At 39.2% G+C, this 22,254-nt stretch overlaps 1 protein-coding gene across 1 annotated transcript; it reads right to left on the bottom strand.

The window, feature by feature from the left end:
- Positions 1–3,342: 3,342 nt before the first annotated feature.
- ccdc3b (coiled-coil domain containing 3b) lies at positions 3,343–17,518 on the bottom strand. Its single transcript, XM_062986757.1, has 3 exons — positions 17,084–17,518; positions 8,686–8,860; positions 3,343–4,762 (listed from the first exon to the last, which is right to left on the bottom strand). The coding sequence occupies exons 1-3, from the start codon at positions 17,449–17,451 to the stop codon at positions 4,478–4,480; spliced, it is 828 nt and encodes a 275-aa protein (XP_062842827.1). The 5' UTR covers positions 17,452–17,518; the 3' UTR covers positions 3,343–4,477.
- Between the last annotated feature and the right edge of the window lie 4,736 nt (positions 17,519–22,254).

Here is a 22,254-nt window from a genome sequence, read left to right as displayed (position 1 = left end):
TGTGGTTTATGGATCTGAGCTTTTGAATATGTGCAGTCAAACTTATTAACCTACTTATATGGATACACAAAGACCACAGTTAGTCAATCACAAACAGTAAAAAGGAATTAAGAGACTCTGAAACAGCCGGGTTACCACACTATGGTTGACCAAAGTGTCCAACAAACCCCCAATTAGCTTTTAATTATCTTGACTGTGCTCAGAAACTCAGAAAAGCGCAGCCACAGCGCAGTTTCGAGCCAGAACTACAAAGTTTTTATAAGCAGCGTTCACATGGCATTTTCATGGGAAAGCATCAGAGGAGCTAGTCACAGCAAATAAAAGCGCTACAGGAGGGCCAGAGGAACCGCAGGCTTGTTTGTTTGGATGCTGATGCTGGTTTGTCAGTTAACCCCTAAAGTTCATTCATGATTTTCTTTTATTCTTTTTTGCTTTACAATTTTTACAATATTTTAATAAATATTTTATATACAAAGTCAATTGAAAACATTCAAACATTTGTGTGTAGACAGAAGGGTTAAAATTGTCTGGAATTTATACTTAAACCATGTGTTTCTAAAGCAAGGTCCAGGTACCTACTCCAGGATTTTAACAAACACTTGCACATGAGCTTGTAGGGAACTCGAACCTGAATGTTGTGGTGGTCTATTTATTGTGGGTTTCCTGAAATTTTTCCTGAAGATAACAACTCTTATCTTTTAGTAATAAACAAGTTACTGTGATATAAAAATAACATTTCGTGCAGTTGTTGCTGAACATTGTTCTAGAGAGGTATTTGGATTCCTAGAGTTCCAGAAAATACCCCTAGGTCCCTACATTTCTGGAAAAGTTCCTGGGCTTCTAAAATGTTCCTCATTTTCTGATTTTCTAGAAAGAAGTTTGTGGTTTTCTAAAACTGTTCTTGGATTTCTAAATTGCTACAAATGTTTGGTTGCTAGAGCTTCTAAATAAGTCTACTGCTCCCCGAGTTCCTAAAATGTTTTTTCTAACACGTCCATGTAAAAAGATGTGTTCTCATTCCTCTGGTTCATTTGCAAAAACTGCAACCGATCAGCTTGGATTTTTTTTCAATGAAAAAGTTCAGTTTATATACATGTTCTTGAGTTGTGAAGTTCCTAAATATATATTTTTTATTATGTTATAGAAATATGGAATAGAATGCCACCAAAATCCTAAATCTACAAATGTACTGTTGACATTTTGAACTGTATATTGTCCTTGACATATGCATCCATGCACATAATGCTTCACGTTTACACGTCTATAAAATCTCACCATGAAAACTTTAACCTCAGCACCAGCTTGCATTTTGGAATGCGGGAAAATAACCACGGCCACTCTGAGCAGATCTCTGCTTTAACTGGGCTGTTATTAATCAAAAAAAAAAGAAAAACAAAGCTGGACTTGATTTTCAGAAGAGCGAAGCCCTGGATCCTGCTGGGAATTATGGGGTAATTATGGCCAGATCCAAATGGGACCAGGCATTTGAGATTCCACTGGACGTAAATGGAAATTGTTTATCTGCTGGATGTCAGCAGATTAAACTTGGTTAGATTCATGCCTGGTTTTAGACTGATAACTTAACTGGAAGCAAATGTTCACCAGAAGATAGTGTCTGGAGCAGAGGTGTCAGACTCTTTTCTCCTGACAGGCTGCATCAGTAAACGTACAATTTACAAATCAACACAACCATGAAGATAAAGATATCTTTATGGGAATTTACTTTATCAACACACAGAGTTCAGAAATGTGTAAATTATTTAAGCATACAATTATAAAAACAGTTATAAGTTCAGTTCCAGCGGTGACCGACAATTATGAGATTGCTGTGCTAAAGACAAATAATATTTAAATTAATATCAGTGATCAAGTTACCCACAGATTTAGGTTCTAACAAACTGCTGTGCACATATTACACATGGATTAGCTATTAAAATCACTCACTCACTTTCTTCACCGCTTATCCAATTAGGGCTCAGGTTGCACAGTGGCCTATTACACTAGTCCACCAACCAAGGATCACATTGTTATCGGAAATTTTGGAAAAACACACACTTCAGAATTTCTTTGTATTTGACACAAATGAAAAAGCAGGTTAGAACATTTGTAGGAATGACTGTCAGTTCATTAGTACAAAAGATCAGATTTCTCAGAGTTTTTTTTTTTTTGTCTCTTCATGGCTGAAATGGCTGATTAAAACTGCACTGTCTAAAATGTGACTGTTTTGCCACATGCAGCTATACACAAATATGATTTGTAATATTGACCACCCTGGCAGCTTAGTCGATTTAAAAAGGTTACAGATGCTGTTGCACCATTTTTATTCAATAAAAAAAAACATTATTAAAATAGTGTCGCTCAACTAGAAAGTCCATGCATGAAGAAAAATTCATATAAATATGAAGTTATGGTTATAATTTTCACAGCATGACCTCCACACGCCAGGGATTTTGTAACACATCTGTTTTGCATGATGTAGTGATTTAAATTGAATGTATTAGAGTTTGTATTTTTACCCTGATGGCTAAGTCCCACTTTGAAAGGTCAGATTCACTCCATCAAAGTTGATAAGCATAGAGAGTCTATAATCATACGTAACAGTTCTTTATGTAAAAGAATATTGCATTTCAGTCCAGATAAAGAAGAACAAATTGTTAAGATATTTAAGATCTCTGCTTTGCAGATGTGGCTTTTCTGACCAATATACCCTTTTTAAAAAAAATATATATATTTTGTTCATGCATTTTCTCCCCTTTTTCTCCCTTTTAGTGTGTCCAATTGCTCGATTGCATCATGCTTCCTCTCCACCAATGCCAATCCCTGCTCTGATTGAGAACGAAGCTAACCCACGCCCCCTCCGACACATGGGCAGCATGCCGTATGCATCTTATCACTTACACTTTGACGAGTGCAGTGCAGCTCAGCACTGTGTACGGAGAGACACACCCTGAGAGCACTCTTTTCTCATCTCTGTGCAGGCGCCGTCAATCAGCCAGCAGAGGTCACAACTGCACCAGTCATGAGAGAGACCCTATCTGGCTTAGCCCCGCCAATATCTGAACAACAGGCCAATCGTTGTTCATGTGGCTGCTCAGCCTAACCGGCAGGCAGAGATGTATTCGAGATCCCAGCTCTGCCCAATTTACCCTTTAACTTGAAACCAAACTTGATGATATTACCCAAATATGATGTTCCAGAATGCTGATGGGATTGTGTTTTGTTGAACATTTTGGCTGAAATGCATAACTGTGAATAATGTAAAGCATGGTGAAGGGTGCATCAATGCTTTGCTTCCCGGAGTTTCTGCCAATTATATATGTAATAACGTTTCAAAACAACATAACAGTTTATTATATTTTATTATTTAAGGACATACAGGTAAAAAAGTACAAATACACAAAATAACATTGTTAATAAAATTGCCAGCTAATGCTGTAACATTTGGCCAAAAAATAAGCCATGCTGGGTAGTGGTTGTAATCATAAAGCGCTCAGCGCCCTGGATATAAACACTTACATATACATTAACACACATACAGCTCGACACATTTAAGAAACGTTTGTTAAAAAAAAAGCATAGCAAGAAATTTCAGAAATGTCAAGTGCACTTTAAGTTTAAGAATATACTTGTATGTTCGATTTGAGCAAATTTCAGATATTGTGCTGCAGTAACATCATGTGACATGGTAAAAATAGTGAAAATAGGTACTACTGGTTATTATATACTGTGCTTTGTGTAAAACAACTAGTTTGAAGGCTGCATTTTGAATGTGAAGGTAGAACTATTCTACTTGCAAACCCCTATTCACCATATGGCATAAAGTATTTGGACACCTAACCATGAGCTTGTTGGACATCTGATTTAAAAAAACAAATGGTATTAAAATGATTTCTGTGCCCATTCAGTCAATAGAGCATTTGTATGACTGGGTACTGCTGTTGGTCAGTTGGTTCCAGCTCATTCCAAAGCTTTTCTTTGTGTCTTTATATATCATGCTAGAACAGTAACAGGCCTTCCCAAAACTGTTGCATCAAAGTTGGAAGCATATAATTTACTTTATATTATTGATTTATCACACCTGTTAGCAATTGTTGTGGCTGAAAAACATGAGTTCAGTATTTACAAAGGGTGTCCCAATACTTGTGTCCATATAGTGTATGTTTCTTTGGATTCTTTCCATTTTAAATACATTTCTTAAAAAGCTCTAGCTGGAAACATGTCTGCTTAATGTCTACAAAAGCCAAGATTTAACATTTCTGTAAGAAAGTGGACTTGTCCTCTGGTTACATTTCTCTGCCCTGTAATCTTGACATGAATGTTTATAGTCATTATGTATCATTAAAAAACATTTTTATTCTACTCTACTTTCATGTTTGTACTGACCTCCAGCTGACCACTTTCTTATCTGCAATCCGAGTCTTTTTGACTCCCTGGCAGTAATTAAGACAAACTTCCTTCCTTTGTGCTGGTTTCTGTGCTAGTTTTTGAGATTTCTGTGCAGGAGCTTGTTGTGAGCGGGTTTTCGGTCCTGGTTGGTGTCTTGCTGTGGGTGTGGCGGTTCTGCTTCAGGCTCATGAAGCTGCTTTAGATTAACTGCTGATTCCTTGGTGTCACGCTTGGCCAGTCTTAGCAGACGTTTCAAGTTCTTCACTTTGTCCTTTAGGTGGTTGTTGGCTTTCTCGAGGATCTTGACCTCCTGGGAGAGCGTCTTCACCTTCTCCTCTTCTTCAAAGAGGGCTTTTTGGATGGAGGAACACAGGAGCTGAAAATGAGTAGAAGAATGTCACTGTGGGTCATAATGTGTGTGTGTGTGGGCAAAGTTACATCATACTGGAACATTGAGTTTGGCCATTTATGGAAAGGACTTATTCTGTGGGTATTGCATTATCATGATACAGCTGGACATCAGTTATCAATTAGGCATAGTTACATCATTTTAAACAATCATATTTTTAGTGGACATTGTTACATCATAAAAACATTCATTTGTTTACTACAGTTGGCACTGCTGAATCACAGAACACTTTAAATAATCTTAAAAAAGACTTAGGATCAATGTGGACAAGTTTTTTATGACTGTTTATTTCTATTCATTCATTTCACTAAACACACCTACTTTATGACGGATGGTCTCTTTAACAAGACATTTTTGTCACTAATTCAAAGCCTGATTAGAAAGGGTTCAATTTTTTACCATCCAGGCTCTTTGGGTTGGCATGCAAATGAGCAGAAAACCTCATTTTGGAGAGGAACCCAGGACTGAACTCTATAAAAGACTTTGCAGGTCCCAAGCTGCCTGCCAGTGGTGTCCAGGTTGCTGCACAGGGGGCTCCGAACCAAATTAAACTTTACTTGCCTATCCTTGATGGTGCCTCCTTGCCCACTGCTCTCTGATGGCACTACCCTATTCCCTGGTGGTACTGAGGTTGCCACGACTGCCCTTAGTGACACCAAGGTAGAGCTCTAGTCCTTATGCCAATTCTAGCTGATGGTCCAGTCCTGACCCTGCTGCCAGCCGGTCCTCGGGCCTACTTTGGCAAAATCTTGATGATTGTGCTTCTGCTTCTGAGGCAAAACTAGTCTTACATACAGTTTTACATATTGGTTATTTGAAAACACTACATAATGCATTTAGTTCATAAAACATGTAATAAATAATTAGTATGTACTCTAATGTTTGACCAAATTAGCATGGAAAACTGTGTTACTGTGGAAAATCATGATGATGAGAGCAGGTTTTTCTCATTTATACATATCTGCAGTTAATCGCCGTCTTATACGAGTGTGAAACACGGCTGGTTTTGATGACCGATCTAACCACAGCTTCACCTAATCTTCTGCACATCAGGAATTTTCCATAACTTGTCAAAGTACAAAATCTACTTTTTCCAGCCTTTTTTCTCACAGCACAATCTACACAGCAAAAAATGTACTATGTGCCAACTGGCATGTTTATAAATACAATATAGGAAACTGACAGACTGAGAAGCAGAAATTTGTGGAATATAGTCAAGCAGTAAGTGCTGGTACTTCACCACATCCTCTGACCTTCTCAAATCAGACACTGTTTGCTGTCTACATGTTTAAATCAATTATCTTCAACATACAATTCAAAGCCGTATCTGTCTGCTATGAACAGACAGAAGTCAGGGCAAGCAATTGGGGTGGGGGGTAGTGAGTTTGGCAGTAGTGAGTCTTGAATCAAATGACTCTCTAATAATTAGTCCAGTATCTTACACGCTGAGCTACCACTGCCCTGGTGTGTGTGTGTGGATGGGCAGGGGAAATAGGGGTGCTTGTAATGGGGTTGCAGGACCTTGATTGACAAACCCCCAAAATTCCTTATAAACTAAACCAAGCTATAAAACAATAAAACACATAAAAAAGGAATTAGGAATCCCTGCCACGATACAAGCCATTACAGAACTTTAGATACAAGCAAATAAATAATATAGAGATAAATATTATAAATAATCTTTGTTGCTGTATGTACTGTATATTTCATACACATCCTACAATAATTTTATAAAGGAACATTATAGTTACTTTAAAGTTTTACTTTAGACAAATATGTTCCAATAAGTCAATAAAAGAAAAAATGTGTTCTGATAATTAGAGAAATCCATACAATTGTATGTAAGGTTTGTACATGTTCTTAGACTTAATCTAAGTCTGAGTTGAGATCTCCAGACCAGCAGGAGAAACAAACGTACCAAGTCTGGCAGCTCTTCTGTGTTTCTTCAATGTTTTTTTCACTCCTAGACTTCATGTGATTCATAAATCATTTGTACATATCCCAAACTCATGTTACAAACTGCACTCATGTTATTCTTTCAATCTGATTCGTACTGCGGCCGCTTTTTCTGCCTGACCTCGCAACGCTTCATTACGGATCCCGGAGAGTCACGTTGCTGTGTCAACACTGCACTGTCATTCTTTTTTAACAAAAATTAATAAACCATAAAGCACCGCAGGTTCCTTGCATTTTTTCCAGTGATCTTGTGCCTAGAAAGCTGGTTTAAATCGGGTCCTGAACTCACATGAAAGATTTCTGTCATGGCAAAGCAATGAAAATGGATTAGGTTACATTAATGCGTTGGTGTGTGTTTAGCAATCAGAACCAAGTTCGAGGAACGCTGGACGTCACTGGATTTTATAATTGCTTTCATATTACAGGTACAGTCAGATTTAGCCAATGTGGAAACCAGATTTTTGTATGTTGTATCAAATTATATTATATTATGATAATTATATAATAGGGGCGGTGCGGTGGCTCAGTGGGTAGCACTGTTGCCTCACAGCAAGAAGGTCCTGGGTTCAATCCCCAGACGGGGCGGTCCGGGTCCTTTCTGTGCAGAGTTTGCATGTTCTCCCAGTGTCTGCGTGGGTTTTCTCCGGGAGCTCCGGTTTCCTCCCACAGTCCAAAAACATGCAGTTTATTGGAGACACTGAATTGCCGTATAGGTGAATGGGTGTGTATGTGCGTGTGTGTGTGTAAGTCTGCCCTGCGATGGACTGGCGCCCCGTCCAGAGTGTTACTGTGTGCCTTGTGCCCATTGAAAAGCTTGGATAGGCTCCAGCACCGCCCCTTCTGCGACCCTAATTGGATAAGCGGTAAAGACAGTGAGTGAGTGAGTGAGTAATTATATAATTATAATGTGAACAATATAGATGCAGGACATTTTGGGACACATTAAAGTATATCAAGGAGGGCAAGCATGCACATAGAAGAGCCGCCTGCCAGCTGAAAGGACTTCCTATTGAAACAAATTTAAAATGTTTGCATACCTGTGAGGCAACTTGTCATGAAGGTTACTCGACAGACTGAGCATAGACAATTAGCCGGCTGTGTTGGGACAAAAAGGCTTTGTGGGAAATGCAGCAATCAGTGTTCAGATAAGCAGGGACGGACAATTGGACTGCTTCAGTACTATACAGGTGTGTATTTATTCTAGGTCCTAGTGTTTGCAGCTGTACAATTAGCTGATCCCACAGATTTATTGTTTTAGAGTATGTTGGTTCGTATGGTTGGGCCCTGAATCACCCACTATGCTTTTGGAAGCACAGCTTGATACTTCACCCACTTACACATGTTTCCCATTTCTTCCCAGTCACATATGTATATCATATTATTCTGGATTTATAGCACATCATAGTTACATAAACGCCCAGATGGTAACAATACAGGGAGAGTTTTATATGGGAAATCTTTGATTTAAGGAATGGGCAGACTAATATCCAAGCTCCAAATATATAGCTGCTAGTGATTATTTGTAAGATTTATTAGACAGTTGTATATGAAATGCTAAAACATGTCTTCATCCATTGCAATGATCTGAAACATTGGAGCTTTTAGTACAACACCCACTATGTCATTATCATCTTAGTGCCCATTTGCCACCCAGGGTGGATGGTCAGGTTTGGGGTATAGTGGGCACACCATCATCAGAAGATCTGTGATTGCTGGTGGGTAGAGAGATTTAGATAAATATATAGCAGTGAGACCATGAATTGGTTTCTGGCCATGAGACGGTAAACAGGGGTTGTTTTAACTTAATTTTAACTTAAGTGTTCAAGGTAAACTGCGTATTTAAACTGCGAGCATATTTGTTTTATTATGGGCCTCCAGTTACAATGTTTGGATGAACCTCTAATTACAGGGCTGATGATTGGGTGAGCGCTTACCCGACTGTCCTCCTGGGCCTCCCACTCGGGCGTGTACATGTGGACCTGCGTGCCGGGGGTGCAGTTGGAAAACTGGAAGAGGCTGGCAAACATTCGGTGGTTCTCTTGTGTGTCGGGGAAGATGGGGTCCTGGAAGTTTACGCCATGGGGGATGATGTTGTAGTTTTCATCCATCCTTAAAGGAAGAGAAGATAATAAACTATAAGACATGTAAATACGTTTTTTTTTTTTTCTCTGATTGACCAAATTCTTGGGTTTTAGTGGGTTTTTCACTGTCCACAGTCAAGTGAGCTGTACATCACCATGGGCAATGCCTTGTTTTTATTTGTTGTTAGTCCAGTACTTAGTCAAGCTTTAAAGTACCAAATTTAAAGCAAAGACTTCTTTCTTGTTCAGCAGCCTTTAAGCTGAAGGCAAAGTAAAGCCTGGCTATTACACCTGGCTATTCAGACAAGGCAATTAAAAGGCCACTACAAGTTGCTGAATATATATTTATGCTCAATCAGACTTTTAAAAGTAAATCTTTAAAAGGTAAAAGTAATTTTAATGAGGTTTTTCAGTCCTTCAGTCATAGAAGAGAAACAGTTGCAGAAATCGTTCAAATCCCAAGATCACCATGACTTGTACTTCCCTTGTGTGTGTAAACATGTGCCTCCAGTCGTAATCGTCATATGGTTTCCTCATTTCTGTATCTAGCACTTCATAAACTGTGATTCATTTCCATTCTTCTCTTGTTACAAACTTTCCAAGCTGAATTCGGACGCATTATTCCAGCATTTGGGAAAATAAACCCGAATCCTGTTATCAATGCTCTTTAAGTGGTCGGATAAATATTAATTCCAAAACCATGGCTACACTGGTTTCAGGGCAGGAAAATGAGAAGCTTCTTTTAGTTTTGCCTTTTTATTCTTCCTGTGAGTCTTGGATGGAGGCCACCAGAGGACAATGAAAAACACGCCATGTACTATGCACTATAAAGTCACCTAAAGGAAGGAAACATATGGTGTTTCCATTCAGGACAGTTGTTAATGTTGGCAAAGTGCTAAAGTAATGGTGTCAGTTATCACAAAGTATGAAATTAATAAAGTGTACACACTGGGTGGACATTTCTTAAATGTTACTGATACAGTAAAAATTTTACATATTTTGATAACAATACCAAGAAGAAAAAGTGATCTGGAAAAAAGAATCATTGAGTAATAGTAGACAATAACAGTGGTCCAAGAATTGAGCCCTGTGCACACCACTTTATATTAATAAAGAATTTGGTCTTGCGAGGTCAGCAGCCTCGCTGTCAAAGGTGTTTATTGGGGCTACAAGTACATGTAACACAAACACTGTTTTAAACTTTTAAAGATAACGACATGAAAGTAATTTTTTGTGTGTTTTCTTTTTTATTCTGTCAAACAAACTACACTTGGGAGAGAAAAAGAAAAACCAACGGGCCAAGAATAAAGCCTTGTGAGACACCACGTTACATAACTACAGTACACATTGACAATGTTTTTTAAAGGTTGAAAATGATATCAGCATATTCATGGTTGCTATATAGTGTTTTATTTTCAGGTAATTCAGTGTCACTATTCTTTTTTTTCTGCTGGTCCTGAATCAACAATTTATTGGCTAAATACAATACACTAAATGAAACAAAATGTGAATCATATAAATCATGAATGTCCCGTTCTCATGGCTGGGATTGGATCTTTCTCTGTGGGTGACTTAAGTCTATTTGCTGGAAATGTTGGCTTTGCAGGTTCAAAGACCTCGACTCATCCATCCGGATCATGTTAAAGCTTTCTGGAGGAGCTTTAAAAGATATAGAGTTATAGCGTAATGTTTGTAAAGCCAGTTATCCTTAGCCTGGCTGAAGAACTGGGATTGGATTCCAAACATCCTCCTCTTTACACAGAGTATACAGACTGCAGCATCCTCCAGATCTCATGAAATATGGGTCACTGAGGTTTAAAAAGCTATAAAGGGCTATGGAGTGTAAAAAGTTTAGCTGGTGCCCAGATTTACAGTATGACCTCTTTTAACTCCCATATGGGTAAAATTATGCACCATTTATTTACTCAGTCACACTGAAAGGTGCTGGATTTAAAAATATATGGCTCATTAAGTTTCAATACTGGTACATCTGTGTGGACAGAGATGTAAGAGCTAAGGGCAGTTTTGCTTTAGCTTGTCATGACCTTGCTGGTCATCCAAAAGTATGTTAACTTCAGTGTCTTCACTCCAAAAATTATTATTTATTGGTGTAAAAAGGAAGATTATGTACCACAAGGGGAAACATGCTCTTGTCCCAATTGGTTTGGAATGTGTTGCAGGCATCAGGCATTGGAGCGTATATACACTTATGAGCTAATAACATTTCCATGCTGTGCTTCTCAGGTTTCTCAACTTTTTGGTAGTTTGACATGTGACGATTTGTCCTGTCAAACTAAAACCAGCTGTTTAATAACATCAGGGACTAATATCATATTGTGCAAAAATTAGTACACAAGTCTGTGAAGGTTTACTGGAGGTAATGGCATGACTACACCAAATCTAGAACTGTGACTCCTCCAAGTTGTTTTAGATAATGGAAATAACATGTCTGCTATTTTACTTTATACCCTTCAGACTATATATTAAGTTTAAGAATTGAATAAAAACCCTGTTAAGGACTCATTAATCTTACCATCATGACAATGCCAAGCCAAGGCAATGAAGCAATGCTGAATGTGTTCAACAAAACCAAAACCCGTGTCTAGATGTCCTAAACACATCTCATTTTTGAGGTGCGTTTTCCCCCTCTCTGCTCTCTGGGGTCTTGTGTGGGAAACCAACCCTGGTGATTGATTGGTGGCAGGCTTTGGTGGAGCGTCTGGCAGGAAATAACAAACCCGAGAGAGACACAGTGAAGTGGAAATCTTTTAACACCGCTTTGCTGATTCAGCACCAGTAAGATCTCACGGAGGGAAGTTATGTGAATAATAATGCTCTTTTGTTCCACTGGCTTGCCCTGTTCTTTAAAACATACCTGGAAGAGTTGATCACTTTTTTTTTAAGATAAGGACCTGCCTTGTGTCTTTTTTCCCGACTCTTTAAGAACTTAATCTCATGGTCCGATGCTGCTCCGAGGAGGAAGGGTTTCCCTTTGAGAGCCTGGTTCTACTTAATGTTTCTTCATGGCTTGTCAGAGTTTATTTATTGCCATTGGCTAATCTGCCATGCTAATTTGGTGCTTACATGTAACATTGTCTGTTTGAAGCTATCTGTGTATATGGTCTTTGTAAGTTTTGCGACCCTTGCAGAGTTTGATGTTTAGAAAATGAAGCATGGCATGTTGCAACAGTGCTTTTAGGGGCAATGACATCAGAACATGTGCACACTTGTTTTTACACAATAAAAGACCTTGATTGGATTTAAATCTGGATCAAATTTGATCTTGGACTGGATCATCTCTTAGTTCCCTTTACAATAGATGTATGCACAAACCGATTATAAATGGACCATGGTAATCAGTGTTCTGTTGAGAATAAAGTGGACATTGCAGCATCAGGGCAGTAGCAGCTCAGCTCATAGTTCTAGACTGGTAATCAAAATGTTGCTGGTTCAAACCCCACTGAAGCCACTGTTTGGGTGCCAAGTAGGGCCTTTAACTAGTAATAAAATGTGTTTAATCATAAATCATCTGCATTTGTTTCTACTTCCACTTGTATGTCCCTTCTTGAGGTTCTTCATACTCGAAGAACAGGGGGTACTGAATTGTACACAGGTACTTAGGTTTGGTAGGGGTCACTAAGCAAACGTTGGACGGTGAGTTTGGAATTTGTTACAGTGCTGCACTGTTGGGGTGAAAGAGCACTCCTGTGTCTGGGTAAAAACTGATATTTACACTAGAGGACAAACAGCTTTTGTTCCAAACCTGGGATTAGTCTTGACGCCAATATCGCCTCAAAGAAGAAAGGAATCCCTTGGTCAGGAGTAGACTTGTTTATACTGAAAGCAATAAGTACAGCAGTTATCATCCCTGTCCGTTCGGAGCACCCCCCAGGACTATTGGTATGGAACAGCTGAAGGTGATGTGGCTTGGAATTTCTTTGAAGAAGTCTGGATATCTGCGAGGTGATGAAAATGAGAAGAGCACTGGGGTGGGTCTGAACCTGTCTGCGCAGGATCGTTTCCTTAAATGCGGGGCTTCGTAGTTGGTGGTATGCTTACACAACACGACCCTGTGTTTTTGTTAATGGAAGTAGCAGTAACAGCTTTTCATATGGTCTGACAGACTTTGCAACGTATGCTGATCTGTTTGTTTGCTGGTCCTTTGCTGATGCTTCGGGAGGACTTGGGGGTTTTAGGTTTGTGCTCATTATACAGGGGCCTCCAAAGTTTCTCTGGTGAAACTTTTCCAGTGATCATTGCCAAGTCTTAACCTGATTCGGACAGTAGAGCCAGATGTTCACCGCATGACTTAAAAATAATTGTTACCTCCAGGCACCCTCAGATCTTTTACCCTCTTGCTCTTAATTCTGGGTGTCTTGAGTGTTCTTGGTGTTCTGCTGTGAAATCAGAGATGCTTAATAATTCCATTTTAATAATTTATGTGTATGATATGTTTTCAGAACCAAGACGAGTTAAAAAAATTATGATTATTAAGTTTGGATACGGATCATGTACTGCCTGTTCAGTTCCAGTGACATCAGAAATAATTATATTAGGGTTTTCTCTTTTTTCTTTTCCCTGTTTCACACCCTGAAGCTGACAGGATCTGTGTGTACTCTGTTATTAAATTAGCTGGAATGCTTTGGATGTTTCTTTTCTACTGCAGTTTTATAGCTAAATGACCTGTATTAACAAGTCTCTTGATTTTCAACCAAAAGAATTGTTGCATACTAAAAAGGGTTTCAAAACACTGACACTACACTAGTTTCACTACAATATAATACACAAATAAGTGGTTTGGGATGCAGTTAAAACTGTGCCTGATGCTTTGGTGGGTCCCACCTATCTTTGGCCATACAGTGTAGCTAATTCTCTAAACAGATTATTTTCAAGCAATGCATTTGAAATGATTCTCAAATTGGCAACTGACTCAAATTGCTTTGACTCATAACTGTCAGTACATATTAAAGAAAAAAACCCCAAACTTAAATAAAGTGAGCTCAGAGTGCCAGCTTTCACGCTCTGTTAATCTTCGTGGATATCATGACACGTGCTCAGAGTGGAAGGAATCCAATTCCAATGCCATCTGATCTACACCCGATATAAACTGTGTCAGTGTTGTTACACATCTGTAATTTTAGACTGATGGGAAACCCACCAGCCCTTTCCTCACAGTCTCTCCTGTTGTTCACATATGCCCTTGAATGCAGATCTGCTTCCCGCCAGGCTGACCTGGTTTAAACTCTATCAATATGCTACAGCATGTTTTGAGTCTCAGTCGTTTGTAATTAAAATGCAGAAAAGTTCATATGCTGCAGCACATTCAGAGATCAGCCTGAATAATCGGCCTGAACAAATGCCGAACTCGAATTCTATAACTTTTTGTACGTAACCGTCTTTCATGTACATCCAGCACAGCTGTGTAGAGAGTTTTACAACCAAACGATTATTCAACATCAGTCATTTTAATAATGCTGTATTGCTGTGTGAGATTTGCCATAGAAAACATTGAGTAAAGAGTAAGGAGTTGGAAAGCCAACGTGCAGTGTTACATACGGGAGGAAAGCATCACTCATGCTGATGGATTGGGCCCCTGAGAGAGGGTACAATGGTGAAAACAACAAAAGCAGTCTCGTTGTCAAGGCATACAAGGCTTCTGCTGTCAAAACATTTAATAAATCCGGTGAGCCCGTCTGAATTGTAGTCGTCTTGATGCAAGACTAGACCTCATAAAATGCACAAATGCACATACATCTTGTCATTAACAACTGGGGGATAAAAATATGACCTGATAAACTGGATTACTATATAGTGTTACTGGATGTCTGGTTAGATAACAAAAAGATCATTAAGGTTATTAATTTGATGTCAACCTGTCCAGAAATGTTGAACTGTATGAACCGCCAATGGTTCTAAGAATCTGTTTGATCATGGTCTATGGTCACTGTCTAATGAGTTTCATACCCACTTCCTGTGTCCAAGTATGTTTTCTGCAGGTACTCTGGTTTCCTCCTTACTGTCAATACCATGCTAGTAAGATAATTACTCTAGCTTAGTTTACCCTGGGTGCAGTTGTATGTGTGTGGTGCCCTGTGAGAGTGTGATGCCCTATCCAGGGTGTATTCCTGTCTCTGAGTTTTTTGGGTCACATCGGACCCACTTTGAACCTAACTGGAATTAACTGTACCTAAACTAAAGTCTGGCTTAGATTCGAGTTTAAAAAACTTAAACTTTGGCTTGAACTTTTGAGCTTTTAGACTTAACTTGGATTTGACATTGAGATGAATCAGACTTGACTTCAGACTTCAGAGCAGCTGATTTGAAAGTCAGACATCACTAAAAGCATTACACAAATGTACTAAAACAAATTCTTCTCCCTCTTTACCCCCTCCTCTGCTACTCTCATATAAATTTGGGGTGACCACTCATACCCCCACACAGCTGCTTCAGTTTAGTTGCTTGATCTGCTGTCACTTTCCCTGCCAGCTGGATCCTGGTTTATCCAAACATAGAAACAAAGACCAGACACAACTAATAAAATCTGATGTATGCTGCTCTCCAACATTTATGACCTGGTGTTCTCTGCTCCAGTCATAGACATACGTCGTTCTGATCCGTTTCCTCTACTCGGATTTCCACAATCCTGAAACACCTGATCTATCTTTATAGAGAGTCGGTCGGATCATGACCTGACTAGGTGGGTCAGGAAAAACCTGAAACCGTACAGAGTGGTGGGTTCTCATGGCATGATATGATACCCTGCATTAAGTCTTTTTTATGGAATTAGTAATCCCTAGTTTTTTCACGTAAATGTCATGCACTTTCAAAACACGACATGATAAAATGTATGTGGACCCTTGAATGTGACCTTGTTGGACATCCTATCCCAAAACCATGGGCATTAATATGAAGTTGACCTCTATTTGTGGATAAAACAACCTCCAATTTACTGGGAAGGCTTTCCGAATGCTTTTCCATAAAGCTTGAATAAAGAGTGTGTGCACAAAGAGAATTGGTGGTAACTGGATGGACAAGACGCTGTAGCTAGAAATACATTTAATGGATTCAATCATCCAGTCAGGGCTCTGTGTAGACCAATAAAGATCTAAACTAATGAGCACAGAACATTTTTAATTTATAGATCGTATACCCCTGTTCATAAAGGGTGCTGGTGATCTACTTCAACTAAAAACTTAGTTGTGTCCACATACTATCCATCCATCATGCTTTTATATATCTTTGCAAGGCAAAATTCCATGCAGAAGACAAGATGCTAAATGTACAAGCAATTAAAGTGCATTCGGAACAAACTAACATGTGCTTATGCATGTATACACACCCACTCATCCATCGGTCTGATCCATCCATTCATCCATGTTTATGTCCATTAAGCTGAATATCGGGCGGCACGGTGGCTCAGTGGGTAGCACTGTCGTCTCATAGCAAGAAAGTCCAGCTGGGGTCCTTTCTGTGTGGAGTTTGCATGTTCTCCCCGTGTCTGTGTGGGTTTCCTCCGGGAGCTCCGGTTTCCTCCCACAGTCCAAAGACATGCAAGTGAGGTGAATTGAAGATACAAAACTGTCCAGGACTGTGTCCAGTATAACCTTGTGTGAACTGAAGAAACTTGTGTAAAGAACTACCATTCCTGTCATGAATGTACCCAAAGTGTAAAACATGACGATAAAATCCCAATAAAACAAACAAATAGCTGAATATGAGACAATAAATGACTGATCAACTTGCTAGTGAGCTGGTGAGCCCTTGGTCTGTCAACTAACCAATCAATCAATATGTCTGTCTTTCTGTCAGCGAGTAATTAAGGCCATCCAGTTTGGACCATGGATTTTATTACAAGCACTAACTGGGGTGGCACATTGGCTAAGTGGGTATCACTGTCGCCTCACAGCAAGAAGGTCCTGGGTTCGATCCCCAGGTGGGGCGGTCCGGGTCCTTTTTGTGTGGAGTTTGCATGTTCTCCCCGTGGGTTTCCTCCGGGTGCTCCGGTTTCCTCCCACAGTCCAAAGATGTGCAAGTGAGGTGAATTGGAGATACAAAATTGTCCATGACTGTTCGATATAACCTTGTGAACTGATAAATCTTGTGTAATAAGTAACTACCTGTCCTGTCATGAATGTAACCAAAGTGTAAAACATGACGTTAAAATCCTAATAAACAAACAAACAAACAAGCACTGACTGTACCAGCATGGCTGGTAAAGATGTGAATGTGTGTGTAGGTTTGCATTCTCTACCTGAGAAAGAAGTAGTAATTGTTGTTCTCCACCACGCTGTATGAGTAGCACGGGAAGTATCCGAGTCCGGTAACGTTAAAACGAGACCCGGCGGGCACCTCCAGCATGCTCCCCCATGACTGATCACACAGCAGCTCGATCTCAGAGGAGAAAAAGAGTCCAGCCTCGCTTTGCCAGGGCAGATAGTTCAGCGCCGCGGCTCCATGTGCGTCCTCATGAACCGCCAACACTCGGGCGAACACGATGATCTCGGCCAGTTCTGCCCTGCACGCTTCAGTCTGCGGTCTCCAGTCCTGCGGCAACTGGCACCCGTGCACCCCGCACGCGCACTGTGCCAACAGCGCGAGCACCGCCACGAGCGCACGCATCACGGAGAGCCACGCGCACGCCACTCCTGTAATAAGGATCCGTTATCCGGACGCACGAACCTCCAAAGTTCCACCTAATACAGCTAACCGGGTCTAACCACAGCGCACAGTTTCCATTTACGCGCGGACTCCAGTGTTTCCAGTGCTGACAGTGGAGAGGGTTTGGTGAGCGAGCTGGATGCTGATTAGACGTGTATTCTGTCTGCGCTGTTCTGTGCCATTATGCGCAACTCATGCGCTGCGCACAGACTCAGGAATGCCAAATGGGTTTAATCCCTATCCAAGTAAAACCACCCGCCCCAAACTCATGCATGGGACGTGTGTCATGGCATGGATTGTGATTTTTGACAGGTGATTTTTTTTTACTGGTGACTGAATGGAACACTCTTATTTGTCCAAAACAAACAAAAACCCTAAAGTTATTTCTTACTGGTTTATGAAGATTTTCTTTTCAATAACTGTGTTGGTGGTGTAGAATGTTCTAATAATAAGTCTTGTAAATTTGTTAAGTCGTTTAATTCTTGTGTCTGTGTTCTCCCCGTGTCCGCGTGGGTTTCCTCCGGGAAATATAACCACTAAAAACTGGCCTGCCATGAATAACAAGCTGCTAATGTACAAAGTCAAGCAGGCTTTATATGGCTTAAGGGCTGCACGGATGCTTCTAAGCCCATGGTGATGTAAAGCACTTGACTGGACAATGTCACCTATGTTACTTGTAATTTATGGTAGACCTGTTTCTTGTGGGCTTTTGGATGACTTTTATCCACCCTGACAAATTTGTCCTCCACATAAACTGACAATTTTTTTGTTTTTTTTGTTCAACCTACCTAAGGAGGGGACTATTGTTTCATGCATTTGTACTTTTGTACTTGTGCAGTCAAACTATTTATGAGTGCAGAAAAGTCATCACCTGTAGTCAATCATTCTCACTACGGAAGAGAACATGCCAAGTTTCTATATGCATAGTTTTGGCTAAGCAGATTTTCTATAACAGGATGAAAGAAGTATGTTTGACTTTTTAGCCACAGAAAAAATGATTTCAGCAAACATTGGTTTGCTTGGAATTTACTTCAAATAAAACTGTGATGTTCTTATGATTGAAAGTGGTGTTAGCTAAGTATGTGATTCATCAGTTTGTCTAGCTCAAGAACACTGGTTGACTACTTTTTCATACCATGGCACAAACTATGACATAATACAGCAATTCAGTCATTCATAGACGTTTGAGCTCTTGACTAAGTAGTTGTGTTTTACTTCCATCTAGTGGTCAATGTGACAAATTAAAAGAAAACAGCCACAGTAGACAATATGGCATAAAGAAAAGATCTATACGACTCTAAAAGGTTTATAACTGGGGCACCAATTCCAACTGCTTCAGTTACAAAAACTGCTCATTAGGAGGTCAGTTGCTCCACTGTGGTGTGATGATCACGTAGCTGTATGCTTTGGGTTTTACATGGTATATTATCTATATGGTTTGTACAGAAATATCACGTGACCGAGATGCAAGTTCTACTTTATTGCTAACAAAAACAAAAGCTCAAATGCTCAACATGAGCTAAAACCCAAATAACTCATAAACCATAACTATTATTATGAAAGATATAGAATAAAGACTTGTGCACTGTGTGCAGGACACTAACTATATGAAATACATTACAGATGTGTGTTAATATCCAAGCTCAACACTGGTACTTGTTAGTTTAGTTGCTAGTGTTAGCTGCTAAGCTAACTGCAGTGATTTCTGTTTCTATAAGCACTCTGTATTTATAACTCTATGATGGAAACGTTTCCATCATGGCCTATTACGTAGTTGTGTTTGCTGGGTGAATAAATATGTAAATGTTTAAAAGTGAAAGAATATAGGTGTCCTTGTTCATTGAAATGTATAAACAGATGCTATTCTGTCTATATTTATAAGCACAAAATAAATAAAAAGGAGCTTTTATTCATCAAAACAACCACGCGGATGGAGAGCCTTACTACGCATGCGCAGACGGAACGAGAGCCTCACTACGCATGGTCCGATTCACGAACCTGACTTACGTGTCCAGGGTGGTTCGTGAATTTGCGTAGGTTGCGCAAAGTGCGTAAGTTGCCTTTTGTACTTTATTAAGGTATAATTTAACTATAATTTCCATTAAATTGCCACTTTTTTGTATGTGCAAAGCAGAGTATACAAAAACTTACACTCTTCTGTCAGAAATTAAAGAAGAACAAAAAATATTAGTTAAATCCAAGAGAAATACACATTTCTGCTATCTTTAAAAGTGACATCAAGGACATTGACTAACATTAAATGTGGTTTGCACTATTTCTTTTCCTGATGATAATTAAACCTACATTTCATAATGCAAAGAAGCTGTTTTTGGGATGTTCAGTATAATTTATTTCAGTGTCAACATGTGTCTATGGAGATTGTTCCATAAGAAATCTGTTTGTTTATACATCTGTTAGCAATGATCATCATGTAGATGTGCTTGCTGGATTTCTTTTTCTTACTACTTCATATCTTTATTCTAGTCCACATACTTTTGGGCATGTATATAGTGTATATCTGTAGGTCAAAATAAATACAACAAAATCAGGACTAGCTGTTGTAAAATGACAGAGCATGCACAGGGGAAAACAGAGGAAAGGTTTACTGGATTTATTGAGCACCTAAACTCAGTGGAAAGACGATAAATGAAATAGCTTGTGTCAATACATAATCTGTTACAATAAAATAGAACAGGTCAAGTAATTTTGGACAGTGATTAATCAAAGCATTTAGGTTATCGTACATATTAAAAGGTTATCATACACAGACAGCAGAGTTTAAAATGAGCATTCAGTGTTTTGATTACATGCCATTTTAGCACCAGAAAAAAATTGGTGGAGACACGTACAATACAATCAGATTTCATTTTCAGTACGCACTTCATTTTGGACAGGGAGTAGTTTGTCACCAAGTTTCCAAGTTTGAGTAATGTTTATAACCTACGCAGTAACAGAAGAACACATGATAGGTATGTACAGAAGGATGTACGCTTGCACTACTTGTACGCTTGCATTAGGTGGGTGTTCCAGGGCCAGTCTATCTCTACATGTTTCTGAAAGTTGGGACAACGTCCTTGGAAATGGGGACCAAAACAAGACTTAAACAAAGGCTACACACAAAAATAAATAAATAAATAAAAAGAAAGGAATAAATGCACCAATTTTGATAGCACCGTGTATACATTATTATTATATGAGAACTTATACAGAGAATAGCTGAGCGAAATGTTTTCTAGTGTTTAGAGACTCAAGAAATGTACATTTAAGCTCAAATATTGAAATGTTCTAAAAGAATCAGATCGTATGAAGCAAACTGAATTTGCTGCATTCCAGACTAACAGTATGTCCGATTTGCACTACCAATAATATAGTTACACACCATGAAGCACCTAGGATATGTCCAGACTTCTGCATAAGGCTGTAAGCTTTCAAGCATTTGTAGCATTACAGGAAAACTTTGCACAGGAAGTAAAAGTGAATAATAGTGTCATGAAAACAAGAATAATAAAATTGAAAACACCTCAGAGAAAACAGAATCAAAGGGTAAGTCTATTTCTAAATATATTTTGCTTGTTAATATTTAGCTTGTTATGGATGTAACTCCTCAGATGGATAAGAAATCTGTGGCCTTGACCAGCTCTCATTTTCTGTAATAATGTCTACCACCATTAGAACTGTCATCCACCATATCCAGTTTGGTTCTTTCATGACCTGCGCTGCCCCAAGCTTCCTTCTAGGTGTCCACAAACATAATGCGCCTCAGGGCTACATAGCTGAACCTTCCTGTGTATCTTCTTCTGACGGGGGCTAGAAATATAGAGAAGGAGCAAAGTATTACTCAACAATGTTTCTCAAACCATGTGTCAAGTAGGCACTGAATTGAAATTTAATTTACCTTTAGAGCCCCCACTTGTGATCCACCAGGAAAGAACATATTTGAGTTGTTCTGCTCCTACCACAGAGAGAAATAATCAGTTATTAACTCGGTGTTTATATACAATACAAAATCAACAACAGAAAATAAATAACTTAACAGAAGTCTTCTCACATATGACATATATTAAATGGCAGTTCAGTGGAGTTCCTCCAGACCAAACTTATTAACCCATGTCTTTATACACTTCACTTTGAGTTACAGGCAATTTTACTTCATCATTTTCTTCTTGAATGGTTTCCTTTGTAATATGTGTGACTTAGTCAATTTAATGCTTTAAACTATCCTTAACAATATAGACACAGATAATTCACCAGCTCTAGATAATAATAAATAATATCTAGGAGGCCATGCAGATGTCCTTAATCCAGTACATGTTGACAGTTAAAACAATACATAAATACACTTTTTAGACCTGTGTGATTTATTTCTTCAGTCTCAGAAAGAAGCAAGTCCTGTTTAGTCTACTTGTACACCAGCAGCTCATTAAGGACGACTGCTGGAGTAGTTTAAGTGCAAAGCCATTGAAAGCCACCCTGCCCGAGGGATACGCGTAAAAGCCAAAGTGTGTCTGGTGTTAGAAAACACACTCACAGAATCAGAGTTTGTCTCTTGGAGCTCTTCGGATTCGTTCTCCTCCGAGCTGCAGTCTCCATTCACACATCGACTGAGACGATTGTTTCTTCCTGACCTCAGAAACTCAGCTGCTGAAGACTTTCTGAGTAAAGCTGTGGCAGAAATAATACCTGAATTTGATATCGGACATTCTTTGTTTCTATTCATGATTTATAATCACACCAGCAAAAGCATGTGTTCTTAACTGAACATTT

The sequence above is a fragment of the Trichomycterus rosablanca genome, chromosome 24, assembly GCF_030014385.1.
Source record: "Trichomycterus rosablanca isolate fTriRos1 chromosome 24, fTriRos1.hap1, whole genome shotgun sequence".
NCBI lineage: Eukaryota > Metazoa > Chordata > Actinopteri > Siluriformes > Trichomycteridae > Trichomycterus > Trichomycterus rosablanca.
This window is presented reverse-complemented; position numbering and strand designations above follow the sequence as displayed.